The sequence below is a fragment of the Amblyomma americanum genome, chromosome 1 (assembly GCF_052857255.1).
Source record: "Amblyomma americanum isolate KBUSLIRL-KWMA chromosome 1, ASM5285725v1, whole genome shotgun sequence".
NCBI lineage: Eukaryota > Metazoa > Arthropoda > Arachnida > Ixodida > Ixodidae > Amblyomma > Amblyomma americanum.
Genome location: NC_135497.1, coordinates 92,550,057 through 92,575,873, shown reverse-complemented (window position 1 = coordinate 92,575,873; position 25,817 = coordinate 92,550,057). Strand labels below are relative to the sequence as shown.

Sequence of the window (25,817 nt, the reverse complement as noted above, 5' to 3'; positions counted from 1 at the left end):
GACAGGGGTATAAGCCATTTAGTGGGGCTCTTGCAGCATCTGTGGAAGTCCTAACCTTTGGAGGGGGAAAGACCAGAGTTCCTTTTACCTCCAAGATATTTGATAAGGTGCCACAAGGTGTGGTCCACAAGCAAACACCCCTGGGCTCCAAACTTTTGACGACAGGCGTTGCACTTAGCTAAGTCAAGCAACATGCACTGCAATAACAGAGGCACTGAGGTGACGAAACTCGTCATTTTATGACAATTATTAGCGAGTACATGGCTGCTGAATAGAACATGCATGTAATGATGACACCATCAATTCCAACAAACGTGCCTTTGAACAAAGTAGCATATCTTGCATGTTGTAAGAAGGGAGAAGAACCCTGAGCATCCTCGACTCTCGCAATCACAGCTGGCTGCATTTAATACACAGCTTTAAGACCACGTGCTTACACTACCCAGATCAGCATGCTTTAACTTTTGGAAATGAGCTCAGACATTCATGACGTCTCTACAGTAAGCCCAATATATTTGCAGATGAAGAAAGTCACATTCATTCGACTATTAAAGGTGGCTTCGCAAAAGTCTTGTGGCAATATTGCCATTTTGAGAATGTTTCATCACATATGCCCTTCATGAGTGCACATACAGAGTGGTTTCCAGAACAGCAGCTTGGGCTTGTTGGTTTTCCATCCTGAAGTGTAAAATATGTAAAATGACGTGTGTGTGACATGTGTGCTGTCCGTGCGGATATAAAAATCTGTGTCCTTCCCAATTAAACGTTGTTGAAAGTCAGCGCTTGTTGTGTATGCTTTTCATGAGTCGCCTACGTTCTGCACTGTTAACTTCAGAGTGGTTCCACTTGCCCAATTCACAACAAAGCTATTCTTTGAACCATATAGTAGTATGACATGCAAATAAACATTGACTACCGTGCTAAAGCACCTGCTTCTGTGTCAAATCCACATCTTGCTTGTGCTAAGACCTGCTACAAAACGTAAAATAGCAGTTCCGTCACCACTACGCCTTGTTTTTGTGAATAAGGCTGCATTCCATTTGCTCACAAGTGTAAACACCTTTAGGTTGTAAAAAAAGGAAAAACAATGCGTGAATATTTTCAGATGTCTTTTTCTGATTCATATGGGAACTATTTTCTGCAAAGCAAATACAGTTAAATAACTTGCAAAATTGTTTAATAACTTGTAAAAAAAATGAATTCTGCAATTAAATAACTAACAATTCTAATGCTCCTTCTAATTGCAAACATTACGATCAGACACACCCAATAAGCACTTATTTTAGCTGTCCCCAGTAAGAAGCTTTTCAATCACGATGAGTATTGGTACTTGCTACCACGATGGGAAAGACTTGTGCACAGCACAAAAACAGTTGAAGAAAAATGTATCTGAAAGGGCTTTATCATAGTCATAATCCTATACCCACAACAAGTAGTGAATCACTCAAAAATTCGGGGGTGCTTGTCAAAAGTATGTGCACTAGCTGTAAGCCCTGGTTTCATCATGCCCCAGTAGAAAAATAGCACAGGCACACAGGGAAGCATTTTTCGTTGTTTCAAGGGTGTAGTAAACACAACTAATATCCAGTTCATTTGCTTAGTACACCATGTCAGCTGAGATGGCAAATTTAAAATCGCCCACACAGCCTTTATCTAAGAATTGCTACATTTATTTAAGAATTGCTACAAAACTTATAGTAGTGCTCTTGCCAGACATGCACAATTTGTTGAATGTTTGCATTTTCCCATGTGTTCAATTAGTTTTTCACTTGCAGGTTAGCACCTGCACTACATCGTCTTGCATCTCTCTGGAACTTGGTTCCTTACGTGCAGTTAGCCTTGAGCTAAAAAATTGTTGTAAATAGACCTACCCCATCTACTGCACTTCACCAAAAAATGTTTTAAGCCTGAAGAAACAATAACAGTTGGCAATATAAACATCCACATCAGACAAACACCACTAAATGACATATGCAATGGCCCCAGTGCTGATTGGCAGGTTTCAGGGTCAGATCTTTTTATGTATAGTAAAGAGAAATGGGTTCCTCGGCATATTTCACTATAAATGTGACATTTATTTTATAACTACTCATGAAATATAGGAAAGTTACATAAAGGAGCCCTGAAACGCTTTTCATCAACATGTAAAACTATGTTGGGTGCGAAGAGGTATTACTTGTGAAATAGCCTAGAGCATGACTTTTAGTGCCCTAGAACTAAGGCTTCCAATCTCAAAAAAGCCCATTGTCTGTTTGTCTGAAACCACCCAGACCTACAGAAATAAATAAATAAATATAAATATAACCACGACTGGGTTTCGAACCCACAGCAGTGCAAACAGATCAGCTTTGCTGGCCACTGCACAAGAGCACTATGCTACCACCGCAACCGATCATCCCATGTGTTTAACTGCCACTTTGTCGTGCTGTGCATTGCATGCCATCGTCATCAACTTCCATCCGTGCGCAATGGATCCAGAACACACCGCAATTGCAGTGCCCTCTTAAGCAGTCCCCAAATTTTAAAATGCGCTACCACTAAGGTCCCCAATCATCTATTTCGCCAATCTTTGCCTGAAGCCTGACCATGGAACCTTGGCCTCGAACCAATAGTGAAATGAGATGTCACGTGCTAGCGCACATACTTAGCATTTCGCGAAGTAAGCTAAATAGGCTGTCATTTTTTTTAAAGACAATTTGTACCAACATATATTAATACTTATTAACTACCAAAGATTTTCTTTCAGGCCACTCCAAGGCTTCCCTTTGCTCACGTGATTCCTTCTGCACTAGAAGCATTTGCACTAAGACACTCCCAATCCTGTGACCGCATATTATTTTTTGTTCACGTGCAAAATCTAATCACTGCCAGCTTAGGCTTACAACTTGACACATTTCCGGGGTGAACTTTCTCTGCCAATCTGCTTGCATTAGCACCTGCTGTTCATGACTCTGAAGAAATTCCAAAAACAGCTGCCCTGAGAACACTGCAAGTGGTAGCAGTAAAAATGACATTAGAGAAGTCAAACAAAGGATAAGTATTCCAAACAGGTGCATGAAATGGAAAACAACTTTTGGGGCAACATTTCTGCTATGTGACGAGCGCTGCTATATAGTACATGATCAAACAATTTCGAAGGTTTAATTGCAATGTCAAAAAGTATTTTAGGGCTCCTTTAACTGAAAGACTGGTTTTAAAGCCTTAATCTGAGCTACTTTTTTTAAATATTTTCCTGCAGTGAATGCAGAATTTATATTAGATTTTTTTTATCACATGCTTTTGTTCTGATGTGAGAGAAAGTGCAGCATTAATGATATACTTATTGACAGCTTGGAAAAAAAAAAAAGAAAGAAGCTTGTAAGACTTAAGCTCGCATATTCTGAACCAGAAGCGGTGGTTCAGCCAAGTCGATCAGATGTCTTTCACTGCCTTAAGATCGCCCTTGTCTTTATATATGGAGGAAGTGTGTAGACACTCGCGCCGTACTATCGCCATCTGGTTAACAACTCGATTGAAGATGTACTCAAACTGAGTACCTAAGCTTGCAGCAAAAGTAAAATGTGTAGAGGAAAATCTGGAGATATGGGACAGTCGGTGGAGTGGGACATTCGAACTCATTTGTGCATGAGTAGCCTAACAATTTGAAAAATAGCCAAAAAGGTGGCACTAAGATAACAGCAGCCTTGTTTTATTTGGCTGACCTAACTAGCGAGGGAAATTTTCTCAAGAAAAAAAAACTTGCGATTCTGGCACTCAAAGGTAAGTATTCATTGTTCACTTTGCTTGATGCTCGGGTCAAAACTGGCTGACGAAAGTAGGCAGTATTCTAGCATCTGAAATAGGCTCTCTCGAAGTGGTTTATGTCTCTAAAATTTTAAGTGTAGCTTCAAATGTGTTGGCAGAAAACACTATTTCTCGCACTTCCGACATCTTTCACTGTTTTTTTGCTAGGCTTTGTACACTAAACATTTGCGTAATGCTTCCTGCTATGCCATGATTTGTACATATTTGGTGATCAAAATGGTGCCATTGACAAGCCTCTAGGTGCATTTGGGATGGAGCTACAGCTAGTTTTCAGTGCTCTTTTATCAGGGCAACACAGCCAAGTAAGCAATCTTTTCGAGGAGATAAAATTTCCTCTCGGTGTAGCACATTCCACTTCAGTCGCTTTTTGGCGGAATACATATCTGATGTAAACAGCGAAAAATTGGAATGGACACTTAAGCTCTGCCTTAAGAGTATGACACGAGAGCGTAATGAGTTAATCCTCATATATGCAGAAGGTCATTCTCTACTCTACATTCGTAGATCCCTGGGAGTCCTCATACCCGTCCTGGCATAGTGGTGTAGCAGTTAAGCTATGCGCCACTGCCCTGCGATGGCAGCTGTTCCCAGGAGTGGGCTTTGTGCAGCCCAGGCTGCTCTTCCCAAGTGACCAATCATTAAATTCCACCTGCCACGGTGGGCAGTTTGCTCACTACCTGGTGGGCAGGTTGTGATGACACCGCAAGGTCACGTGACATAGGTGGCCCACCTGCCTCCTAGGTTGCTCTCTGAAGACGCCAGCACCGGATTTTCTGGTGAACAGGGCCTTAAACACTATCACATTAATACATCATATTGACAAATATATTTCCTTGCAAGCTGATTTCCAAGCCAGGGCAAAGCTACATCTGACGTGCAAGGCTCAGAGTCAGAGTCCTGATCCTCACCTTATGGATCAAGTCACACTCAGTGCTTTCAGTACCATCTAAAAATTTAGGCTATTTATTTCTGAGCCTCTAAAGCTTCAGTCTTCCCACGACACCGTGGTCATGTTCAAATGAAGCGGCAAGAAAAGAATTTTTTTTCCTGCCAATATATTTTCTATACCAGTGGGCAAGTAGTGTCATGTGGCGTGAGAACTAGTGTCCAAAATAAGTAGCCAAGTATGTGGCGCGTTCTGTTGCTGTGTATTTAAAACAAATGGGTTAAGGTGAAAGGTGCAAAGATAACACAAATATGAGGCACCACTCGTGCATTAGCGATGCCTCTTGCATTGTATCTTTTCTTAACGGCACTTATGCTGGATGTTATTAGTTGAGAGAAAGCTGCACATGGACCATAGAGGTACTGTAGTGAAGGACTCCGGATTAATTTCATCCACTTGGGGATCTGTAATGTGCACTGACATCGCACAGCGGATGGATGTTTTTGCATTTTGCCTCCACTGAAATGCAGCCATCGTGGCTGGGATTTGATCCTGTGTCCTTGTGCTCGGCAGCTGAATAGCACAGCCACCAAGCCATTGCTGTGGTTCAAGCTAAAAGGATTGTGCACAAATGATTGACATCAGCAAGAAATACTTGAATCTTCTTTTTTTTCTCAGGAAGAAACTGGAAAGAAATTGCCCAGAACTTGGAAAAAAAACACTCAGAAAATATACAAGCCTCAAACAGCTTGATTCTGAAGGCCGCACTAGTTGATCTGTGAAGAAAAATGAAGCATGGCAGCAAAACCTCAGTTCATTTTTCTGTGGACACAGTTGGCAGCATGGACAGTTTTGAAAAAACTATGAAGTTGATGAGAAAAAAAAAATGAAAGCAGAAACATCCACTTTCCATAGTAGGATGATGTCGGTACTGTACAGAATGGAGACACTGTGCTCTAGTTACCCCGACCACAGAAAGTGGAAGAACACCACCACTGGAGTCATGGTTCACATTCAACATTGACCATAGTGCCTATAATGTGAACTAATAAAATATTTCAGAGTTGTTTTACCAGAGTCCCATTTTCCCCTTTCGGCAATACACTCTCCCCAGCATGGAGGGTGGAACAGGGTTAAAATTAGTTTGTGAAAAATACTTTTCTGGAAGTATTCCTCTTATAATTTGGGCACTTAACTTTTTACATGTTGTGAGCATTACATATCCTCACATTCAAAAGGCTGTACCTTTTTGGTATGCACCAGCTACAGGAAGACAAAAATTCTTTAGTAAAATCGAGTCAAATTCTTCTGGTTCTCCCCTACTACTGCAAGTACAACTTCCACGCGAGTTGTCAAAATCAAACAACTACACTTACTGCTGTACCAGTCCCTGCAGTGCTGTGACACACGTCCACAGGTCATAAGTTGGTAGACTCCAAATGCTGGACAGCTGTTGAAGTCCCCAGCAAAGACGACTGCAGGTTCCACACCATACTGCGAGATCCGAAGTAGGCGGATTAAGTAGTGTTGGTTGCTCCCATGACAACTGCACTAGTTCAGCAAGCCAGCTGCACCAGGTACTTACCCTCTCTGCATACTCAGCTCGCAACCACTCAACTAGCCGTATGCAACTGTAAGCTTGGAGCAGCCTGATATGGTCAGAGTCCGGGTGATAGTATAGATGTGTGTTGGCAACCAGAAGCAGCCTTTTGGGTCTTTCTAGAGGCTCCAGGAGCAGAACCTACACGAGAAACAAAAGTTTCGACCTTGAACATCCAAAATGCTGTCTCTAAAAATACAAAATCTTTTTTTTTATATGTCTTGTGCACCAGTTTACTAATGGGGTATGATCTTACCAATTCTAAAATAGGCACTGCTGAATGTTTGATTGCTGGCTTTCTTTCTTTCTTTTTTTTTTTTTTTGAGGGGAGGGAGGGGGGGGGGGGGAGTTGCCTTGTTAGCTTTCTAGTTACCTTTCTAGATGTTAGTTTTCTAGCCAGAGTCAACTATACAGCTGTCTTAGTACAACTGTTTATCACCTTAATTATTCAGTTAACTGCATTACACAAGCTCTAGATAATGTGCAGACAGCAAAACATACCTCTTCGAAAACTGTAGAGTAGCAAACAAGTGTTGTTAATTTCACTCGTAACGTCCGTCACATTTGAAAAGTATGTAGAAATGCCAAAGGAACAAGTAGTCCTTTGACACGCTATTTTTTGTTTCCATCAAAATAAAATATTCTTCCGCCCAAATAGTATATTCAGATTCTTAGAAAGACAAGTCCTTAGCTTTCCAGTGCAAAATACTAGCGGCTGACTTTCTGCGGGGATGTGCAAAATTTCATACTAAGTGTCGTAATTGATGAAAATGGCAACATCAAATTGCCGCGACTTATCAAGTGAACACCTGAAGGATCATGAAAATAATTTCTATTTCAGAGGTGTATGTTATGCTTGAAATTGCAAGAAAAAAAGGGTGATGTTACTGCTGGTGCAAAATATGTCTGCTGAAAAATGGCAGATGACGTGCTACCTTGCTTACTGTATCGTGAAGTATTATTTTCTGTGTTCACTATATGGCATAAAAAACCAGCTTATTTTCGAGATGAAGGATGTGAAATTCATCTGAAACAAAGAAATCATTGCTAGGTGCAGCCCACTCTCAGAGAAAGTGGCAAGTTCTCTTTGCACACAACTGTGTACTTAACTTGTGAAAGGGTTAAGCTGAAGGGCCACTATACATGATGGCAGCAACCCAGTGCACAGTGATCATGCAGAACATTCAGCCAGTTTCATAGGCAGTGCAATCACACATGACAGTAGCCAATTCCAAAATGTTTTCGTAAATAAACATTAGTTACACTCTATTTTTTTCTTTTAAGGACTTCAATGTAAATTATGAGCATTATGAAGCTACAGGCCCTGAAAGCTACGCTCAATTAAAACCAGGTGCCAGTGAGCCATTTTACTAAGCATACTACACAACTGTCATAGATCACAGTACCATATAAAGGCCCTGAATAACATTTCTCTGTTTGATTCCAACAACAAAGGTATAAAAATAATAAATTTAGTGAATGCTTATAGTTACTAGCTGTAAATCTTAAAATTAGAAGCCTTAAAACAATAAAACTGCACATACCTATATACTCAAATATCAACAGCAAATCCACATCATACACCAGCCAAAAACTGCCTACTGATTTATCAGTATATGTGTTGAAATTATAGGTTCTGCCACTAGGATAGCATTTTAAATAAGCCATCTTGCAGCGGTATATACCTGCGGCACTTGATATTGTGTCATGTTGAGAAATGTGAATTACAAGATACTGTGTAAGTTGGATATTATTTTGCATGTCATTAAAAAAAATAAGTGAGAGTCCTCTCTGTACCACATGGCACATGCCAGCATAATGGTTCCCTTAGGCAAGCTTCTAACATTTTTGCAATAACACTGTCTGTGTGTTGAACTCCTCTTAACCCCACAGCTCTACAAACACACAAAGCTTCAGCCAAACTTAATTTTTCCACACAAGCATATGAAGTATTTTCTGCTGCGCATAAAGGTTTTTGCAAAATAATGCTTCATTCTAGCTTCAAAAATCTCCTGTAGCTCTGCAGCAAATGCATTTATAAAAGTAGTCAACTGCAACATGGTGCTTCATGAGGCTGACCAGTCAAAAGAAAAATGCACTTGGAGAAATACTCGACACCCTCCTACCAGTGCTCTTTGGAAACATAACAGCGAACTATATGCTAAGGGCGGTGCCCAACACTCTTCATCATCATCAGCCTGACTACGCCTACTGCGGGACAAAGACCTCTCCCATGTCTCTCCAGTTAACCCTGTCCTTTGCCAGCTGTGGCCACCGTATCCCAACAAACTTCTTAATCTCATCCACCCACCCAACTTTCTGCTGCCTCCTGCTACGCTTGCCTTCTCTTGGAATCCACTCCGTTACCCTTAAGGACCAGCAGTTGTCTTGCCTTCATGTTACATACCCTGCCCAAGTCCATTTCTTCCCCTTGATTTTGCCTAGGATGTCATTAACCTGCGTTTGTTCCCTCACCCACTCTGCCTGCTTCTGGTCTCTTAAACTTGCACCTATTAATTTTCTTTCCATAGCTCACTGCGCTGTCCTTAACTTAAGCTGAACCCTTTTCGTTAGCCCCCACGTTTCTGCCCCATAGGTGAGTACTGGTAAGATACAACTATTGTATACTTTTCTCTTGAGGGATATTGGTAAACTGCCATTCATTATCTGAGAGAACCTTCCATATACGCTCCACCCCATTCTTATTCTTCTAGTTAATTCCCTCTCATGATCTGGATCAGCAGTCACTACCTGCCCTAAGTAGACAGATTACCTTACCACTTCCAGCACCTCGCTACCAATTGTGAACTTCTGTTCCCTTGCACAACTGTTGAATATTACTTTGGTTTTCTGCATGTTAATTTTTAGATCCACTATTCTGATCTGCCTGTCTAACTCATTGATCATGCTTTGCAGTTCATCTCCTGAGTGACTTAGCAAGGCATTGTCATCAGCTTATTGCAAATTACTTAGGTATTCTCGATTAATTCTTATCCCCAACTGTTCCCAATCCAGGCCTCGGAACACCTCCTGTAAACAGGCGGTGAATAGCATTGGTGAGATCGTGTTTCCTGGCCTGACACCCTTCCTTATTAGAATTTTATTGCTGACTTTATGGAGGACTGTGGTAGGTGTGCAGTCATTATAGATATCTTCCAGTATATTCACAAAAGACTCTTCTACACCCTGATTCCACAATGCCCGCATGACTGCTGAGGTTTCCATTGAGTCAAATGCTTTCTCGTAATCAATGAAGGCTATATATAGGGGTTGGATATATTCTGTGCGTTTCTCTATCATCTGACTGATGGACAATAACCAGCAAACAGATTGCATTTTTTTAGATTTCTCAAAAGCATTTGACAGAGCTGCACACGGCCGGCTGTTTACTAAATTAGCTGCCCTTTCTCTTGATTCTCTCACATTGTCTTGGCTTCGTAACTTTCTCTCATTTCATCAACAATTCACTGTTGTCAACGGATCTTCCTCAGCACTATGTGATGTAACCTCTGGCATACCACAGGGAAGCGTACTTGGACCTTTGCTTTTCGTAATTTACACTAACGACCTTCTTAATAACAATTCATCCCCTTTACGACTTTTTGCAGATGACTGTGTTGTTTACCGCATGATCACTTCAGAGACTGACCACTTGACCTTTCAAAATAGTCTTAACATTATTGTTGATTGGTGTAAAAACTGGCACATGATCCTAAACCCTACTAAACGTAAATCTATGACATTTAGCAGAAAACATGATATGTCTAACTTCAACTACTCTATTAACAACACCTTTCTATCCCAAGTTATGTCTTACAAATATATCGGAATTCAGCTCACTCCAGATCTTTCATGGTCTTGTCACATTTCAGCTGTCTGCAACAAAGCGTCGAGGACACTTGGTTTCATACGCCGTAACCTGCGAAACTTTCCTAGCTCCATTCGTAAGCTCGCCTGCCTAACTTTTGTACGGCCCCAGATGGAATTCGTGTCATCTATATGGTCACCCCATCAAAAATATCTCATTAAAATGCTTGATACTATTCAAAACAGAGCTGCCCAGTACATTGTTAGTAATTATAGTCCCCTCGCCAGTCAGTGGTGTAGCCAGAAATTTTGTTAGGGGGGGGGGGGGGCTCATGTTGCAGCGCGGCCTCCTCATAGAATTTGTGGAAGGATCAAACGCAACAATAATAACTGCCATAGTGTATTATATAACGCTACGCACTGTCTAGGCAAGTGAAATATGTATTTTTTAAAATAAAAGAATGCATTCGTATGTCTTAAAAATCGTGGCAGACATGATTACAAAACATTAAACTGAGCAGGGAACAGCAGAGAAGGAAACAGGACGAGCTCGTCCTGTTTGCTTCTCTTCTGTGTCTTGTCCCCTGCTCAGTTTTATGTCTTGTAATCATGTCATACCAACTATCCCCTTATTGTTCACTTGTGGTAGACATAACTGATACCAATGCTTCCATGTTTTTGCGCATTTATTAAGTAAAGAAAATATCGCACGAAGTCGAACTATATCGGTCCGGAGCCAGCAATGCAGTGCATGCCGCTGATATGAAAAACACAAAGGCCATGAAATTAGCAAGTAGAGGACAAATATTTTAATGAATGTTTGTCATTCAAGAACCTTTACATTTTTGTACATATGCAACGGCCAGGTTAAAATCTCGACGCTGTCCTTCGTTCCAGTGTACTGCGCAGCAGCAGCTGTCACTGGTCATGTATTGCGAGTAATTACACCGAAATTTTAGTCGCAAACAATGAGCCATCGATAGGCCCTTGAAAGTTTGCACTAGGATGGAGCCCCTTGCATTACATGACTCCAGGTGCATGGGAGTTGCCACGAAATCCAACCCGAGTTAGCAACATTCGCGCCAAGCCAAAATGTCTTTTCTAGTCTGAAAAAGACACTGTAGCAGTAGGTGGCAAAATCCAGAATGACTCGGCGCCAGTGGTTGTTTTGGTCAGCGGTGTGACAGTTTGAAAAAATTTCGGGGGGGGGGGGGGAGGGCTGAAGCCCCATGAGCCCCCCCCCACTTGGCTACGCCCCTGTCGCCAGTGTCTCCCAGATTAAAACCCTTAATGATTTACAGATACTCAAAATTCGTCGTTCACTTTCACTTCTATGTTTATTTCATAAATATATTTACACCCGCCCCTTGTTTCTGCCTCTAGAATCACCTTTCTACTCCTCAGTGCACTTGAATAATCATCTCAGTTTCAATCGTATATATGGCAAAACTCAATCATTTAATTCGTCTGCATTACCTAAAGCAATCAGGCTGTGGAATGATCTTCCTGACAACATAATCTCCTGTCCTGATCTTATAGAGTTTAAAACGACCCTATGTATGCATTTATCCCTTTAGTATTGCTTCAAATGCTTTTCTACAGTTGCTTTTATATTGTTCTTTGATGTACCACTGTTTTTGTTAGCACCTGAGTACAACCTCTTCGTATATTCGCGTTTCGCAGTTTTTTCGTATTTTCTATTGTTTTGTTCAGATCTTATTTTTGCTCCATTTTAAATAATCTGTGTTCATGTTTTTTTGCCTTGTACCGCATCCATTGTACCGTTGTTGTTGTTGTTGTTTATTATTTCTGCATATTCTTTTTCCTTGATGCCCCCCTCACTCAATGCTCTTCGGGGCCTGTGAGGTATCAATAAATAATAATAATATGGTTTATTGTCGAGTATCCTTTACAAAAGCCTGCCTGATCATTTGGTTGATTGAAGTCTAAGGTTGTCCTGATTCTATTAGCGATTACTTTAGTAAATAAGTTGTAGGCAATGGACAGTGAGCTGATATTGGTTTGTAATTTTTCAAGTCCTTGACGTCTCCTTTCTTATGAATTAAGATAATATTAGCATTCTTCCAAGCTTCTTGTACGATCGAGGTCATAAGGCTGTGTGTACAGGGTGGCTAGTTTTTCTAGCACAATCTCCCGTCTATCCTTCAACAGCTCTGCTGTTACCTGATCCTCACCAGCTGCTCTCCTCCTCTTCATTGCTCCTAAGGCTTTCTTTACTTCCTATTTCATAACTGGCGGGATGTCCCATTTCTGTGTGCTACTGGCTCCCTCATTAATGCCCTGATTGCATTCGCTGCTGTATAGATTTGTGTAAAACTCTTCGGCTACTTTAACTATTTTATCTATAAGGAAGTTTAATATGGATAGAATCGAGCATGCTCTAAAGAACGGAGGTACCCTAAAAGCAGTGAAGAGGAAACAAGGCGTTGGTAAATACCAGATGTATGCGTTAAGAGACGAGGAGGACAATGTCATTAGCAACACTCTTCATACATACACTACTCATTGATGCTGTTTTCACAGGCATTTGAAGTGATGCTGAACAGAATGCTGGCATGGCACTTGCATGTTCACTTTAAGCATGATTACCCTGCAGAGGTGATAGCGACATGCTTGCAGAGCTACAACGGTAGCTAGTCTGTTGTACATTCTGTAGGGATGAAGGCACTCTGTACTGATGCACAAGAGCAAGATAAACAGAAAATTACACAGGAACGAGACAGGTTATGTCGTGCATAAAACTGCCTTGTAGGGGACACTTAAGCTCCCCTTCAAGAGTATGACATGATAGTATTAATGGGTTAATGCTCATTTATGCACAATTGGTCACTCTTTACATTCATGGATTCTCGGGAGCCCTCATACCAGTCCTGGTGCAGTAGCGCAGTGGTTAAGCGAAGCTCCACTGCCCTGGGATGGCAGGTGCTGCCACCGGTGGGGCTTGTGTGACCTAGGTTGCTCTTCTCGGGCAAACTCTCGCGACCAGTCATCAATTTAACTGCAACCTGCCATGGTGGTCAGTTTGCTCATAATCCGATGGGCAGGTTGTGATGACACCACAAGGTCAAGTGACCTAGGTGACCCACCTAGGTTGCTTCTCCGCTCACAATGCCGACAATGACACTGGATTTTCTGCTGAACAGGAGCCTTAACGCTATCGCATTAAAATGACCTCAAAAGCAGGCAGAACTATGTAACCTGTTCGTTATGTTGTGCTCTAAAATGTTTGAAAAACAACATAAAAAGCAGTCAAAACTGCTTAGAATACCTGGAATGCCGTTGGAAGATTTAAGATTCTATCCCTGAGACTTTGGTTTTGGCTGATGCTGGTCGTGATGTCTGACAAAGCTTGTTCCTCCACCAATGCTGTTGCCAGCACACTACTGTACACCTCAAGTTCTCTGTAAAGCAAAAGAAAAAGGCGAGCAAAGACACCATAAGGCTTATTCGCAGTAACATCTAGCACTGACAACATTTCATAATTTTTTCTGAGTATACAAGACCTGTCCATTTTAGTGAGTAATACAATCAAAACCCTGTTGGTGTGTTCCAAGTTTCTGGGTATTCCCTGGCTGCTACATCACATTTGCATGGTCCCGGCACAAAGCTAGGACCACAGAAATTTGCTGGCTCTTACGTTGTTTTCACAGTCACACGGAAGACATATCAGTGGGATCCTACTGGACTTAATTTTTATCGCAAGCATGTGCTGTTCATCAAAAGTAAGGAGCCCATAGTATACATGACCGCACAGCGTGATGGACCATTTACTGGCTCCTCTGTGCAACAGTTTGTGCTCTGAAGCTTCAGGGATTGAGGGGGACTGTGTTCCCTACTTCTCAAGGCTTAAAAATGCTACAGCCATATGAGCCGCACAAAATCACTTGATACTAGCTGTAGTCATGCAGGCAGTAAATTTTATACTCTACGCTCATTGCATTCTAAAGCAACTCGACCAGCATATCTCCTGACAAATATGGCTGGAATGCCATTAGGTTCACTGCACTTTCAGGAATTGGAGTTGAAAGTAATGAAAATATTCCCAGTTCAGAAATATTTACCTCTCATTCGATCTGCGGTAGAGTGCTTCATGGGATGGGTTTCAGGGATGATGCCATTGCCAGCAGTAATAATAGTTCATTGTGGGTGGTACAGCACGAAACAAACGGAAGGCAGAAGTAGAATATGACATAGATGAGTGCTGTTTTGCACTGTACTACCCACAATGAACTACTGTTACCAATTCATCCAGCTATCTATCCTTCGTCAGAGTAATGATAGACTTGAAGTACTCATTGAACACAGTAGCTTTTTCTGAAATCCCTATTGTGAGGTAAGTTACTTTTTCTATGCATTCGAGAGTTTAAATGCTGACAAAATTTATGTGGTGATGTCTTGAGAAAGTTATTTGCGATAACTCCGTGTCTGATGGTCATTCGCCAAACGATAAATCATTTATAACTTTGATAACACTCTCATGATGCTAAAATTTATCAGCATGAACATATGAAACTTTTCCATCATTTTGGGTAAAATGTAGGGAAATGTTGGAAAAACGCTTATTTAACAGAACATCTGGCTGAAATGTTGGGAAAGGATTTATAATGCTCTCATGCAATGGTGATGACAGCTATGCAAGCAGACAGATATGCTTGAAAGTGGGCTGTTCACTGGATGAACCTGTGCCCACAAAAGTAACAATGGAACTCTGCAGCAGTGATAATGACATGCATGCTTGGCAGCCACTAGCCAGAACGCCTGTTGCTCTTCGCCACTTTCTCTTCAAGCACAACACAAGACTTTTCACTAAACCCATATGCACAGTCGCAAACAGTACTGAATGTTTCAAAGGTGGACCTGTGCAGTCATAACCTTTAGAAATGAAAACACACGCATCGCACAAACATAAATTAGATTAGTTACCCCACATGGTGAAAGAGGATGTGCAAACAGTTATCAATGGTAACCGCAGAACAACACTGATTGAAAAAGTAAACATAACGTAACTTTACAGTGACATACACTAATGCACATGGTTTTGGTGCACTTCCTGACATTCTTCACATTACTTGGCTGCAAAAAATAACGTCAAAGCACTGGAAGGCTAGCACTATGAGCAAGCAATGTTGTGTTTCTCTCATTTTTTAAACTAGAGCGAAAACAGGAGAAGCACCTGTGGTACACCTTGCAGGATTTAAAACAGATGTATAAATAATGTTATCAGCATTTAGACCACACCTGAACTTGGATGATCTGAAGAAACAGGCCACTCCTTCAGCCATGGGGCTACATTTTTCTGTGTATCGGCCAAGAAAGCCATTAGCTCCAAGGATAGGCTCCAGGTCTTCCCGAAAAACTTTGCGATCAACTTCTTGCAAACAGATCAAGTCTCCTTTGTAGCCTGCAAAGTCATGGTAGTAATATATTGAGCAAAATCTGTACACGGTGTCTTCTAATCAGTTTGAACAACAGTAGGTGTGCAGTAACTCCAGTTCAGAAATGTCATACTTGCTGCCAATCTAAATTTCAAAACCTTGGTGTAACTATTTTGTTTTTCATGCACTTAAAGCTTCATTCATTCAAACAGCAATTTTACCTTTCTCACACAATGCTTTTGCTGGGTGGAAACAGCTTCCCCACTTATGAATGACTAAACAAATATCCAGAAAGCATGAATGCATGGCCAATGCAGGTGTCAGCTAGAAAACATTTGTCACCAATGTTTTATTTATGCACCTGGTTATATCTGCCCTTACAAGTAGAAAACCTTCAAAAATATGCTTGTACATACATGCTTATAGTTATTAATTTGTTAAAGATAGTTTTGTCAGTCATAATAGTCGAATGCATTTTTAATTATTTAAGCTTCCAGAAATCGAAGTCCAGGTTCTTTTTAATAAGTGCCAAACCTTGCAGAAAAAACATTCTGTCTCATGCAATATGTTTTGCATAACTAAGCAGCAACGTGCTGAAATTTTTAAATGTGCTACTTTAATTATCTGCAGTTTTAATTAACAGAAGAAAAGCATTGAAACCTGCATAGAAAAATGTATGCTAGCTCTATAGCTGTGCACCTTTTCAACACTAAATCTTACCTGCTTTAACATGCATTGCTTAAGGAGTCACCTCAAAGCAAAACAATGTTGACTTACCTAGAATTTCTTTTGTAAGCAACTGCTTCCTATAGCATAGGTCAAGGGCATAGGATGCGCAGTATGGAAACAGAACGGACCTTGAATAGCTTGTGTCAGCATACACGTCAGCAAGGAGATTGTAAGATATGCATCGAAACCTGGAAATAAACAGCGTGCATAGTGAGCAAATGTAGCACAGATTTAGATACATGATTAAGCTTATGAATAAAACACATATATTTAAGTACCGGCAGGAATGAAAGAGTGTTCAATGCAGTTTTATGGATAAGGCAGTATTTTCAGCTAATACATTGCACATAACATCACTAAGCACCACTATCTTAGTGTTACCTTTACATTTCCCTGTTTGAAGATATATGCTAATATGCCGTGCACATGGCAAAGACAGCTTTCAGTAATGGGCCACTCAAGTGTCCTTGACAATGTCAGCTTCTATCCAAAACTGCCCTCAAGCTCATGTGCACTTGAATTAATCTGACCCCTTGACTGCTTGTGAAAGACACCTACCCTAGCTACCATGTGACATAAGGCCTAGATTTCCGTCGTTCTACAGAGCAAGTTGCATTTTTTGCATGCCTTGAGTGGTCACAATATAAAATTTGACAATATAACCCCTTCAGGCACACATTAAGATCCAGTGGGGGGAAGTAGGTCAGTAGTGCACACACACAAAAAAAGTCCAATTTCCCCTCTGATTAATTATGCCAATTCTCTTGGGTCCTTATGTACCCATATCCTGACTCGACACTATTTTCAAGGTCTCAATTACACTTCTTTTGATTCATTCCTGTCACAATAAGCTGTTATGTAAACAAATAAACACATTTTAGACACTTTAAAGCATTGATGCTTGCAAAAAAAAAAGCCATCGAAAATTGGCACTGAGCAGAGCCATACCAGGGCTGTTGTAAAATGCCGAGCCATTTATTAAACAAAATGAATTCCTGTCATTTCGCATGCCTGACTCAATATCTTCCTACACAACATTGTTCAGATGTCAACGCATTTTTTGTATCCACATTTGTGAAAATTGCAACTTGTATAGGCAAGATTTGATTGTCTCCAGATCACGTCCACGCTGCAGGGGATAAGATATAGTGCTGCAATTTAGAACACAGAAAAAAGGATTACTATGCCACTTGGAAACTGCTGGCACAGTTGCCCGCCAATTTGACCCAACACACAGTGCACGGTTTCGACAACCACATTCAGAATAAAACACTGAGCACTTTTCAAGAGACATAGCTATCATCTGTAAGAACACTGCTATAAAGAGCTCCATATGCAGGAGGCACAAAAAGTTTGCACCATACTAAAATTAACTGTGCATCAGAGTGTACCATAACAAAGGTCATCTTGTACTGCATTAAGCACACCCTCCCGCTGTAAATCTGATCTGGACTTTGAGGAGCTGAAATTTTCTTCTTTTGGGATGCATCTACAGATGAGTACAACCACCTTAGGCTTGTTCATGTGCGCTACTCGGTGCTTAGGCACTGGAAAATAGGATTGTTGAAAATAGCACAAAGGCAAATTAGTGCTGAGAATCCAGTCATGTATATAAAGCAAGAATACACGTTTTTAAATTTGTTTTTTTTTATAAGTGGTGAGGGGATCCAGTCCACGTGTTTCAAAACAAATCCAGCAGAAATAAAACAAGGCCGGGACATGCAGGGGACTAGCACTCTGTGGGCACAGGAGAGGGGTGTTAGGAAAGTGAGTGCAATTAGCTTGTGGCCATGCAGGAGCCTACATGAACTAATTTATACGGTCTTTATTTTTTGCTTCCCTTCCTTTGTTTCGTAATACTGGTGCCTAATATCATGGCCCTGCATAATTCCACAGATGTAATTTTATGCTGACCCCTCTACCAAGTCCTGAACCCCAGCCTTCTGCCTGCCTTTTTCTGGTAAGAACAAAAAAGCTCAATGCAGATATATGCCATGTTATGCAGCATATATACAAGGCTTGTCCACAAAGTAGTGAAAATTATTCCAAAGAACAGTTTATTTGTAAACAACTGGAAACATGGAAAGGTTGCACATTGCAAACTTTGCAAAAGTTTCAAAGCTGCACAACCTTATAAAGCTCCAACCCTTGCAAAGGTTACAAGGGTCATATTTAGAGGGTCACTACATCAGTTTGTATATGTTCCTCTAAATATGACCCCTAAGAATGCATGCAACCTTTCCACCACTTCCATCATTATTGAGAGTGTTGCTTGAAATCTTCAACTGTGAACATCTTTAAAACCTGTGTTGTGGTTCTTGGACATCAAAAAGTCAAGCTAGCATTGAAAAAAGGTACCTTTTCAAATGTATGCTGAGCTTATAGAAAAAAAAGAAAAGCTCACAGAGCCCTCTCGGGGTGGTTTATGGTTTGTGGGGTTTAATGCGACTCAGGCTATTTAGGATGCCGTAGTGGAGGGCTCCAGATAATTTCGACCACCTGGGATTCATTAACATGCACTGACACCGCACAATACACAAGCCCCTCCAGTGTTTCGCCTCCATCGAAATGTGACTGCTGCGGCCGGGATCTAGTCCGCGTCTTTCGGATCAGCAACCGAGCACCATAACTCCATAAATCCACCTTGAATGGAGCCACCGCTTAAGCTACTGGCTTTGGGTTTCTGGGCAAATTCTTTTTTACAGTTACTTGCTAAAGAGCAAATCAGCACACTGTCATGATGAAGGACCCATAAAATGGTGATGTCACCAGCACACACACAATTCTCTTCTTCGAGTGGTCAAGAACTTCCATGTAAAACTTTTCGTCTGTTGTTTTACTCCGGGGCAGGACTTTGTGAACTATTTCTTGTGGGTTGAAACTGACAACAGGCATCTTTTATGTTCAAAGAAAGAAATCTGCTTGGGGGCGAACTGAAAAAACAGTTTATTTCTTCATCTCAGGGTCTTCAACAGACACCCAAGGTTCATCTCAAGTGGACACTGGTTATCAGATATGGCTCACCTAAAGAACAACCGGATGCACTGTTACTCATTGTCATTCATAATTTTTCTTAATCCTTAGTTTTTCTGGTGATGAGGTATTTTAAAATGACACTACAATGCCAAACATCTGAACACCCAGGGGGCACCAATCAAAACTAAAAACAGTCCTAGCAAATGCCCCGAATTCCAGACCAAATGTCCCCACCACACCTCTTGTAGGGCAAAAGTGCCAGAAGACGCAGCAGTTTCATTACTTTCCAAATACATTTCGCATAGATTATTCATGATATTATTCAGCAAGTCTGCAAGTTTGTTTTCCAGCTACAACAACCACATTTTAATGTTGGCAAAATGTAAAAATGTTCACGTTCTGAGACTGCTGAAGGTCATTATTGAATTGCACCTTCAACGCTCTACAACGATGTCTCTCACAATCCAGACACAGTTTTGAATCATCAGACTAAATTATAACTCTTTTTCTCCTTCACCAGACCCACCGGATACTGCACCACCCATAGCCATAGTTAAAAAAAGTGTTAATCTACTGACACCCCGCTTATGCACATAATCTGACAACTAGCACTAGTTCATCACCCACACATAAACCATTCAGACATCAAAATGTATTCCACATTTGTAATTATAATCAATTTAGTAGGCAAACAGGATTGTATCACAGAGCTATTCTGTATCTGCTTTAGTGTGGAGGTCCACAGTTTTAAACAAGGGAGGAGAGAGGATGGTGGGAAACATTACTTGAAAATGAACAAATAAAACCCCAAACAGTACTTTCTTGAGAATTCCCACATCCTAACAAATGTTCGCGGTATTGCACACATATTAAAGTACATTTCCTTAGTAAAGCATGCAACTTTCTCAGTGTCTCGAGAATTTCTGTGACTCAATAACTAAAAGAAGCTACAGCGACAAACACTAAGTATGCAAGTCCAAAAGGATATGCAAACTGCTAACCACAACTACCAAATAAATATACCTTCCAGGAAGCGTGAAGAATGTTGTGAAGTACTGTCTAGCCTCAAAAGGGCAAAAGCCAGGCCCAACCTCAACAGTCGATGTAGACACCACTTCCACTGGCATGCCTTTCCTTGAGCCCACACAAGGTATCACTCTCAGAAGCACGTAGCGTCCAACATCCGCAGTCTCCGGGACCAGGAATGAACTACGCTGATGCGTGTCGACAAAGAGCATGTTGTTTGCCTTGTACACTTCATGATTTGGAAAGGTCTGCCCTCTTTTGATGGTCATGAACCAAGTCATCTCACAGTCATGAAGGTCACAGTGTTCTAATTCAATGCGTGCATGAACAGGAAAGCCTGCCATGATGTACTTGGGTAGACGAACACTCTTCACAGCAGGTGCATTCACTGCAATTGAGTAGCGGTGCTCACCAATCTGCAAAGTGAAAAACCAAAACAGTTGTTACATGACAGAGAAACCCAACACAACAAGTCCTCTGCCTTAGAAACAAACTGCTGTTTGCTCCATGCTTGCCAAACTATCAAAGCCAGCTGCACATTCTCATTTCATACATTTAACAGCTTTAAATAGACAATAATGCCATTTTTAACAGTACAAGTACCAAGCCAATAAGTACCCACTACACTAAATCTAGCTTTCTGTTCAAATGTATCTGCTGAGTGAATTAGACTTTTCTTTACAGCAATAGTTGAATTTCATCACAAGGGGATGCGCAGATATACTGAAATCCTGTAAAAGCAATCGTGCAAGTGACAGAAAAATTACCCCACCATTTTAGCCAAACTAAGAGCCTACTGCGACAATTTAATTTCGGTATCCAGCTCGTCAATCGCCGTCAACCCAAACCAGCAATTGCTGTGTGACACACCGTACCCCCCTATACACTCTTGCCCACCCGTCACCCATCGCCTCCCACCTTCTTTTCGTCTTCCTTTTCCCAGTTTCCCTTCCCTCCCCATCTCCTCTGGAAGTGTAGAGAGGTTTGCCTCTCATCACATTTCCACCTGCCGACAGCGGCTTCAGACGGACAGACAGATGGACAGATTTTTCCAACAGGAAGGTTCTAATGCCAACACATTAAAAATTTTGACAGCCGTGACTGCTCAATAAATATATATAAATATAGCACAATGCATACTCACAAGATGTACAGATTAACGGGGTTATAAACTCAACTCTTGAGTGTTTTACTTCTTTAGTGTAGTCAAATAACAGCGCCTGTTTTAAATGTTTCCCCATTAGCTTTTTCTTTTTGTTGCAGAGAAACTTAGAACTGAACAAATGGCTTCATACGGTGCACTAGAGCAGCCAGCTGATATCAACTGCAAAACGACATGCAGTGACTAGGCTGGCCATGTGTCATGAAGCCACTACAGACTTTTTTTTAGCATTCTTATGCTTTTTTGTGTTTTGCACTTCGTTATTAATCAGCAGCAGCAGCAGCAAGAACTGAGCCGAGCTGACTAGGACAAAGGCCTCTCTCCCAATGCCCTCTAGTTGTTTGTTTTGTGCCAGCCACAGTTATGTTACTCCAGAAAATTTCCTAAAATAATTAAGTCACATTCCTCTCCAAAAAAGCCACTCCAAGCCACAAAATATGCTCTTCTATCATACTCTAAATGTTGTTTTCTCACAGAAAAGAAGTGGAAGATATGGGGCCTTGCTAATTCTTCTGTCAAAAGTGTCATTACTCGTAGCATGGAAAAGCACATGGCAATAATAAGTAACTATAGATAATTGTTTTTTGTACTATTTTCTTTCTTAACAAAGCGCCCCCGAGGAGAATTTGCATATCTGGCATCCTTAAAAGGTAATCTATTCTTCTGAACTCCTATCATATCTCGGTTTGTAATCTCTAAAGGAGATTTATCAAGGACAATTATTAGGTATAAACGACACCGGCTGGTTTAAGTACTATTGGGGACAAAAGTGTCCAGGATGCATAAAGAGCGATCTAGGCAGGTATAGGTACCAGGTCTGCCAACGGTTACCTCAATTCACTACCTCACTTTCGAGCACATCAGTTAGGCTTTCACTTACACGTGTGGCCACTGGCCACACATGTAATGGCTTTGGTTGCCGCTCACCTGTCCTGGAGACTTGTTCTCAGTAGTACATTCTAGCATGGTTATGGAGTTCTATGTGAGAAAGCCACTCGGTCTGCAGTGTGATGTTCCAAAAGCAGTCAAGTTTTTAGTTAGTTATATTCGGCTTTATGGCACATAAGCAGCTAAGGTTATCAATCAACACTCATGCATGCCGTTAAGATATCTGTTTGCTGTGGTAAATGAACTTAACTTTCTGAAACCTATAGTCTGATTAAAACATTCACTTCTTTGAGAAACCTAAAAACACAAAAAATCAACAAGTGCTTTTTCACCAAAGAGCAGCATGGATTAAATGGAATGCGTTCATTGTAGAATAGAGTGAAATATTTTTTTCTTAGTTGTTCAAGTTTTCTGCATGAGAATAAAACATGGTTTACTGTGAGCTCTTCAGCACATATTTCGCACAGAGGTTTGTCTTGTTTTATAAGTAAGAAGTTAGATGTAAGGTGCGTGTGTCCAATGTGAAGGCAGCATAAAGTTACTATAATACAACTTTCTAGATGTCAGCATGATTAACACTCAGCCAAAATTGGCTAAACTGTTCACTTCATTATACTCCATGCAGTCTGCCACTCATCCCTTAATCTGCCGTGCATTAAATTAATGTGATCTATTCAAGCTTTGAAAAGCCATTAAAATTTGCTGCAATCACAATGGTGCCACCCACAACAGTATGCTGGCACTAACAATGAAAAAAACTATGATAGCGAACTTCTGTGCCCTGTGAATTAATTGCATATGAATAGCCTCAAGCAAATAGAGAGGAACTAAAAGTGATTCAGGAAAGATTCTTTGGGTACACAATTGCTTTTGACCAAATAAGATTAGCATTTGAAGCAAGGAAGGTGTCAAGGGTCACACACGTTGCAAGCAATGGTGTAGCAAGCACTTGCAGAGTAATGGCCTTTCAATATATACGATGGTCTTTTTTAACTTCTATCACCCAGAAGAACACCCACTGTCGTATCGTTCTACAAAAACAGAAAGAGAACACCAAATTCTTGCTCTAATGAAAGCATTTCACACTTGATGACTGTTAACCACAATGCTTCAGAAACGTCTTTTCTTGGGCTAGTTGGTTTTTCATGCTGTAGGTGTTTGCAGCGCACACGAAACACGGACGGACAGAAAAGGGAACGAAACACAGCGCTGACTTTCAACTGAGCTTTATTAGAAAAATAAGCGACTTTTATACAAAAATTTTTAACATGTGACTCAGAAGATGTCAAAACGTCCTACTACATGTGCCATCTAAAATCACTGATACTCTAGATAAAAACCCTGAAAAAACACGAATGGAAAACACTGAAAGACACGTGCCGCCTAAACCACCTAAAGGGTGTCATGATCAATAACGGTGAAGGAACAACATTCGAAAAAACTACCAAAAAACTATGATACCAAAATGCAAAAGCAGGGTGAAGCTGTATATGGGCTCCCGTTGTCACAAAAAAAATAAAAGATAAAAGAAAATACATTGACAAAAACAGGGCTGAAACGGTATAAAACACATTAACTAAAACAGCATAAGACCCATTATTTAAAGAGTGTTGAAATTTACAGGTGCGCGCCTGCGGCCTGCAAGAATCCAAGTTCTTTATCCAGGAGTACTAAGGACACAGCGCTGACGCACATGTCCCCTTTCTGTTGGATGGCTTTTGCCTCGATAATCTCCCTCGTGGTCTGATCGCTGCTTCTACCTAAAATCGTAGTGTCCTGGAACCGTGGTATGCACTTATTGCATTCGCTGCAGTGTACAGCGAGATTTCCTTCTCGTATGTTTCTCTTGCGCAGATTGTCATAATTATTGTAGTGTTCTCGGAGTCGGTCGTTAAGGCATCGGCCCGATTGTCCTATATAGACTTTCCCGCAGCTTAACGGAATCTGATACACCACACCCTTGGTACAAACGGAGACCGGTGTTTTTTGGAGCACTGCACACGTGGTGTACCACACGTCTGAGTAAGCTTACAAAGCTTTGACAGCTTTTCCGGGGCTGAAAACAATACTCTCAACTTCACTTTTTTGCCTATTCGTTTCAAATTGTGGGAGATGCTGTGCAAATAGGGTACTACAACCAGGTTTCGTTTTTGTTGACTCTCAGCCGAAGCTTTCATACTTCCTTTGCTTTTACTCTTCACTTCCCTATAGATTCTTTCAGCCACCGAGATGATGATCTGCTCCGGATAACCACTTTCTTTCAACCTTGCAGTCTGTTGATAAAAACTGCGCTCCATGGTATGTGGACAGGATTTTTGCAAAGCATTTGTCAAACACAGGTTAATAATGGAACGTTTTACTAGTTTAGAATGTGCCGAGTTGAACGGTAGGACACTTTAGGTAGGACACGGTAGGGCAACCGAGCTTGTGCGTCTTAGCGGAAAACATGAAATGAAGGCTATTGATTTCGGAGCTGTCAATACTTCGGCCTAAACGGGTCAGGTTCAACCTCTCACACAATGTTTTGGCTGTTTGTTTCAATTTTGGTAAGCGTACCTTAGAATCTTCACGGAACACTCCTCTGATGGCGTCAAGGGCTTTCAGTCCGAACATTTCCCTGGAGCACACAACAAGGCCTCCTTCTTTATCCTCCGGAAGAACACGCAGCCCCAAGTTCGCCGTAGAACCTCGGAAGACGGCACCGGAGTTGCTTGCCATGGTCCATCAGGTCGCGAGGAAGGCACCAGACAGTGAACGGAGCAGATGCGTTTCGGAAGGAGTGGACGTGCTTCTTCGTCGGGATTCGACAAGAAAACATCTACCTGTGCGGCAGGTGACATCCTTCTTATGTGAGAACCAGCTGCGTGTTCTTCCGGAGGATAAAGAAGGAGGCCTTGTTGTGTGCTCCAGGGAAATGTTCGGACTGTAAGCCCTTGACGCCATCAGAGGAGTGTTCCGTGAAGATTCTAAGGTACGCTTACCAAAATTGAAACAAACAGCCAAAACATTGTGTGAGAGGCTGAACCTGACCCGTTTAGGCCGAAGTATTGACAGCTCCGAAATCAACAGCCTTCATTTCATGTTTTCCGCTAAGACGCACAAGCTCGGTTGCCCTTTCAGAGTAATCGTGTCAGAAACAGGTTCATGGCAGAAAGCAATTTCCCAATTCCTGCAAGACAAGCTGAAGACCATCCCTTGATGATCCTTTCCAGATTAAGAGCTCGGTACATGTCATAGGGTTTCTGGAAGGCCAGAATCACAAGAACTTGCAAGCATGTTCTATAGATATTAAGGACTTGTATTACTCTCTTCCGCAGAAGGAGTTACTTTCATACCTTGATAATAGCATCGACAAATTTGGCTCTGTAGCTTTCCAGAATGCAGTTGGGATGAGTGTCAAGTCGTTTTTAGAAATGCTTACTTTCTACCTTGGATCCACTAACGTAACTTGGAATAACGAAATATATTTGCAAAAACAAGGTGTATGCATAGGTTCTTGCTTGGCACCCATCCTCAGTGACATTTTTTTAGGCCATCTTGACA

At 41.2% G+C, this 25,817-nt stretch overlaps 1 protein-coding gene across 3 annotated transcripts in view; it reads right to left on the bottom strand.

Moving 5' to 3' along the window:
- The window catches only part of LOC144113234 (2',5'-phosphodiesterase 12), a 41,256-nt gene that overhangs the window by 12,912 nt on the left and 2,527 nt on the right, over positions 1–25,817 (bottom strand). For all 3 annotated transcript variants that reach the window (XR_013310715.1, XR_013310714.1, XM_077646208.1), the window contains exons 2-7: positions 20,222–20,640; positions 16,271–16,410; positions 15,357–15,519; positions 13,387–13,519; positions 6,276–6,431; positions 6,067–6,184 (exon numbers count right to left, since the gene is read on the bottom strand). Coding sequence is in view for 1 of the 3 variants with exons in the window: in XM_077646208.1 (XP_077502334.1) it covers positions 6,067–6,184; positions 6,276–6,431; positions 13,387–13,519; positions 15,357–15,519; positions 16,271–16,410; positions 20,222–20,640 (1,129 nt within the window). In the remaining 2 variants the exon portion in view is untranslated. The remainder of the gene's footprint in view (positions 1–6,066; positions 6,185–6,275; positions 6,432–13,386; positions 13,520–15,356; positions 15,520–16,270; positions 16,411–20,221; positions 20,641–25,817) is intronic.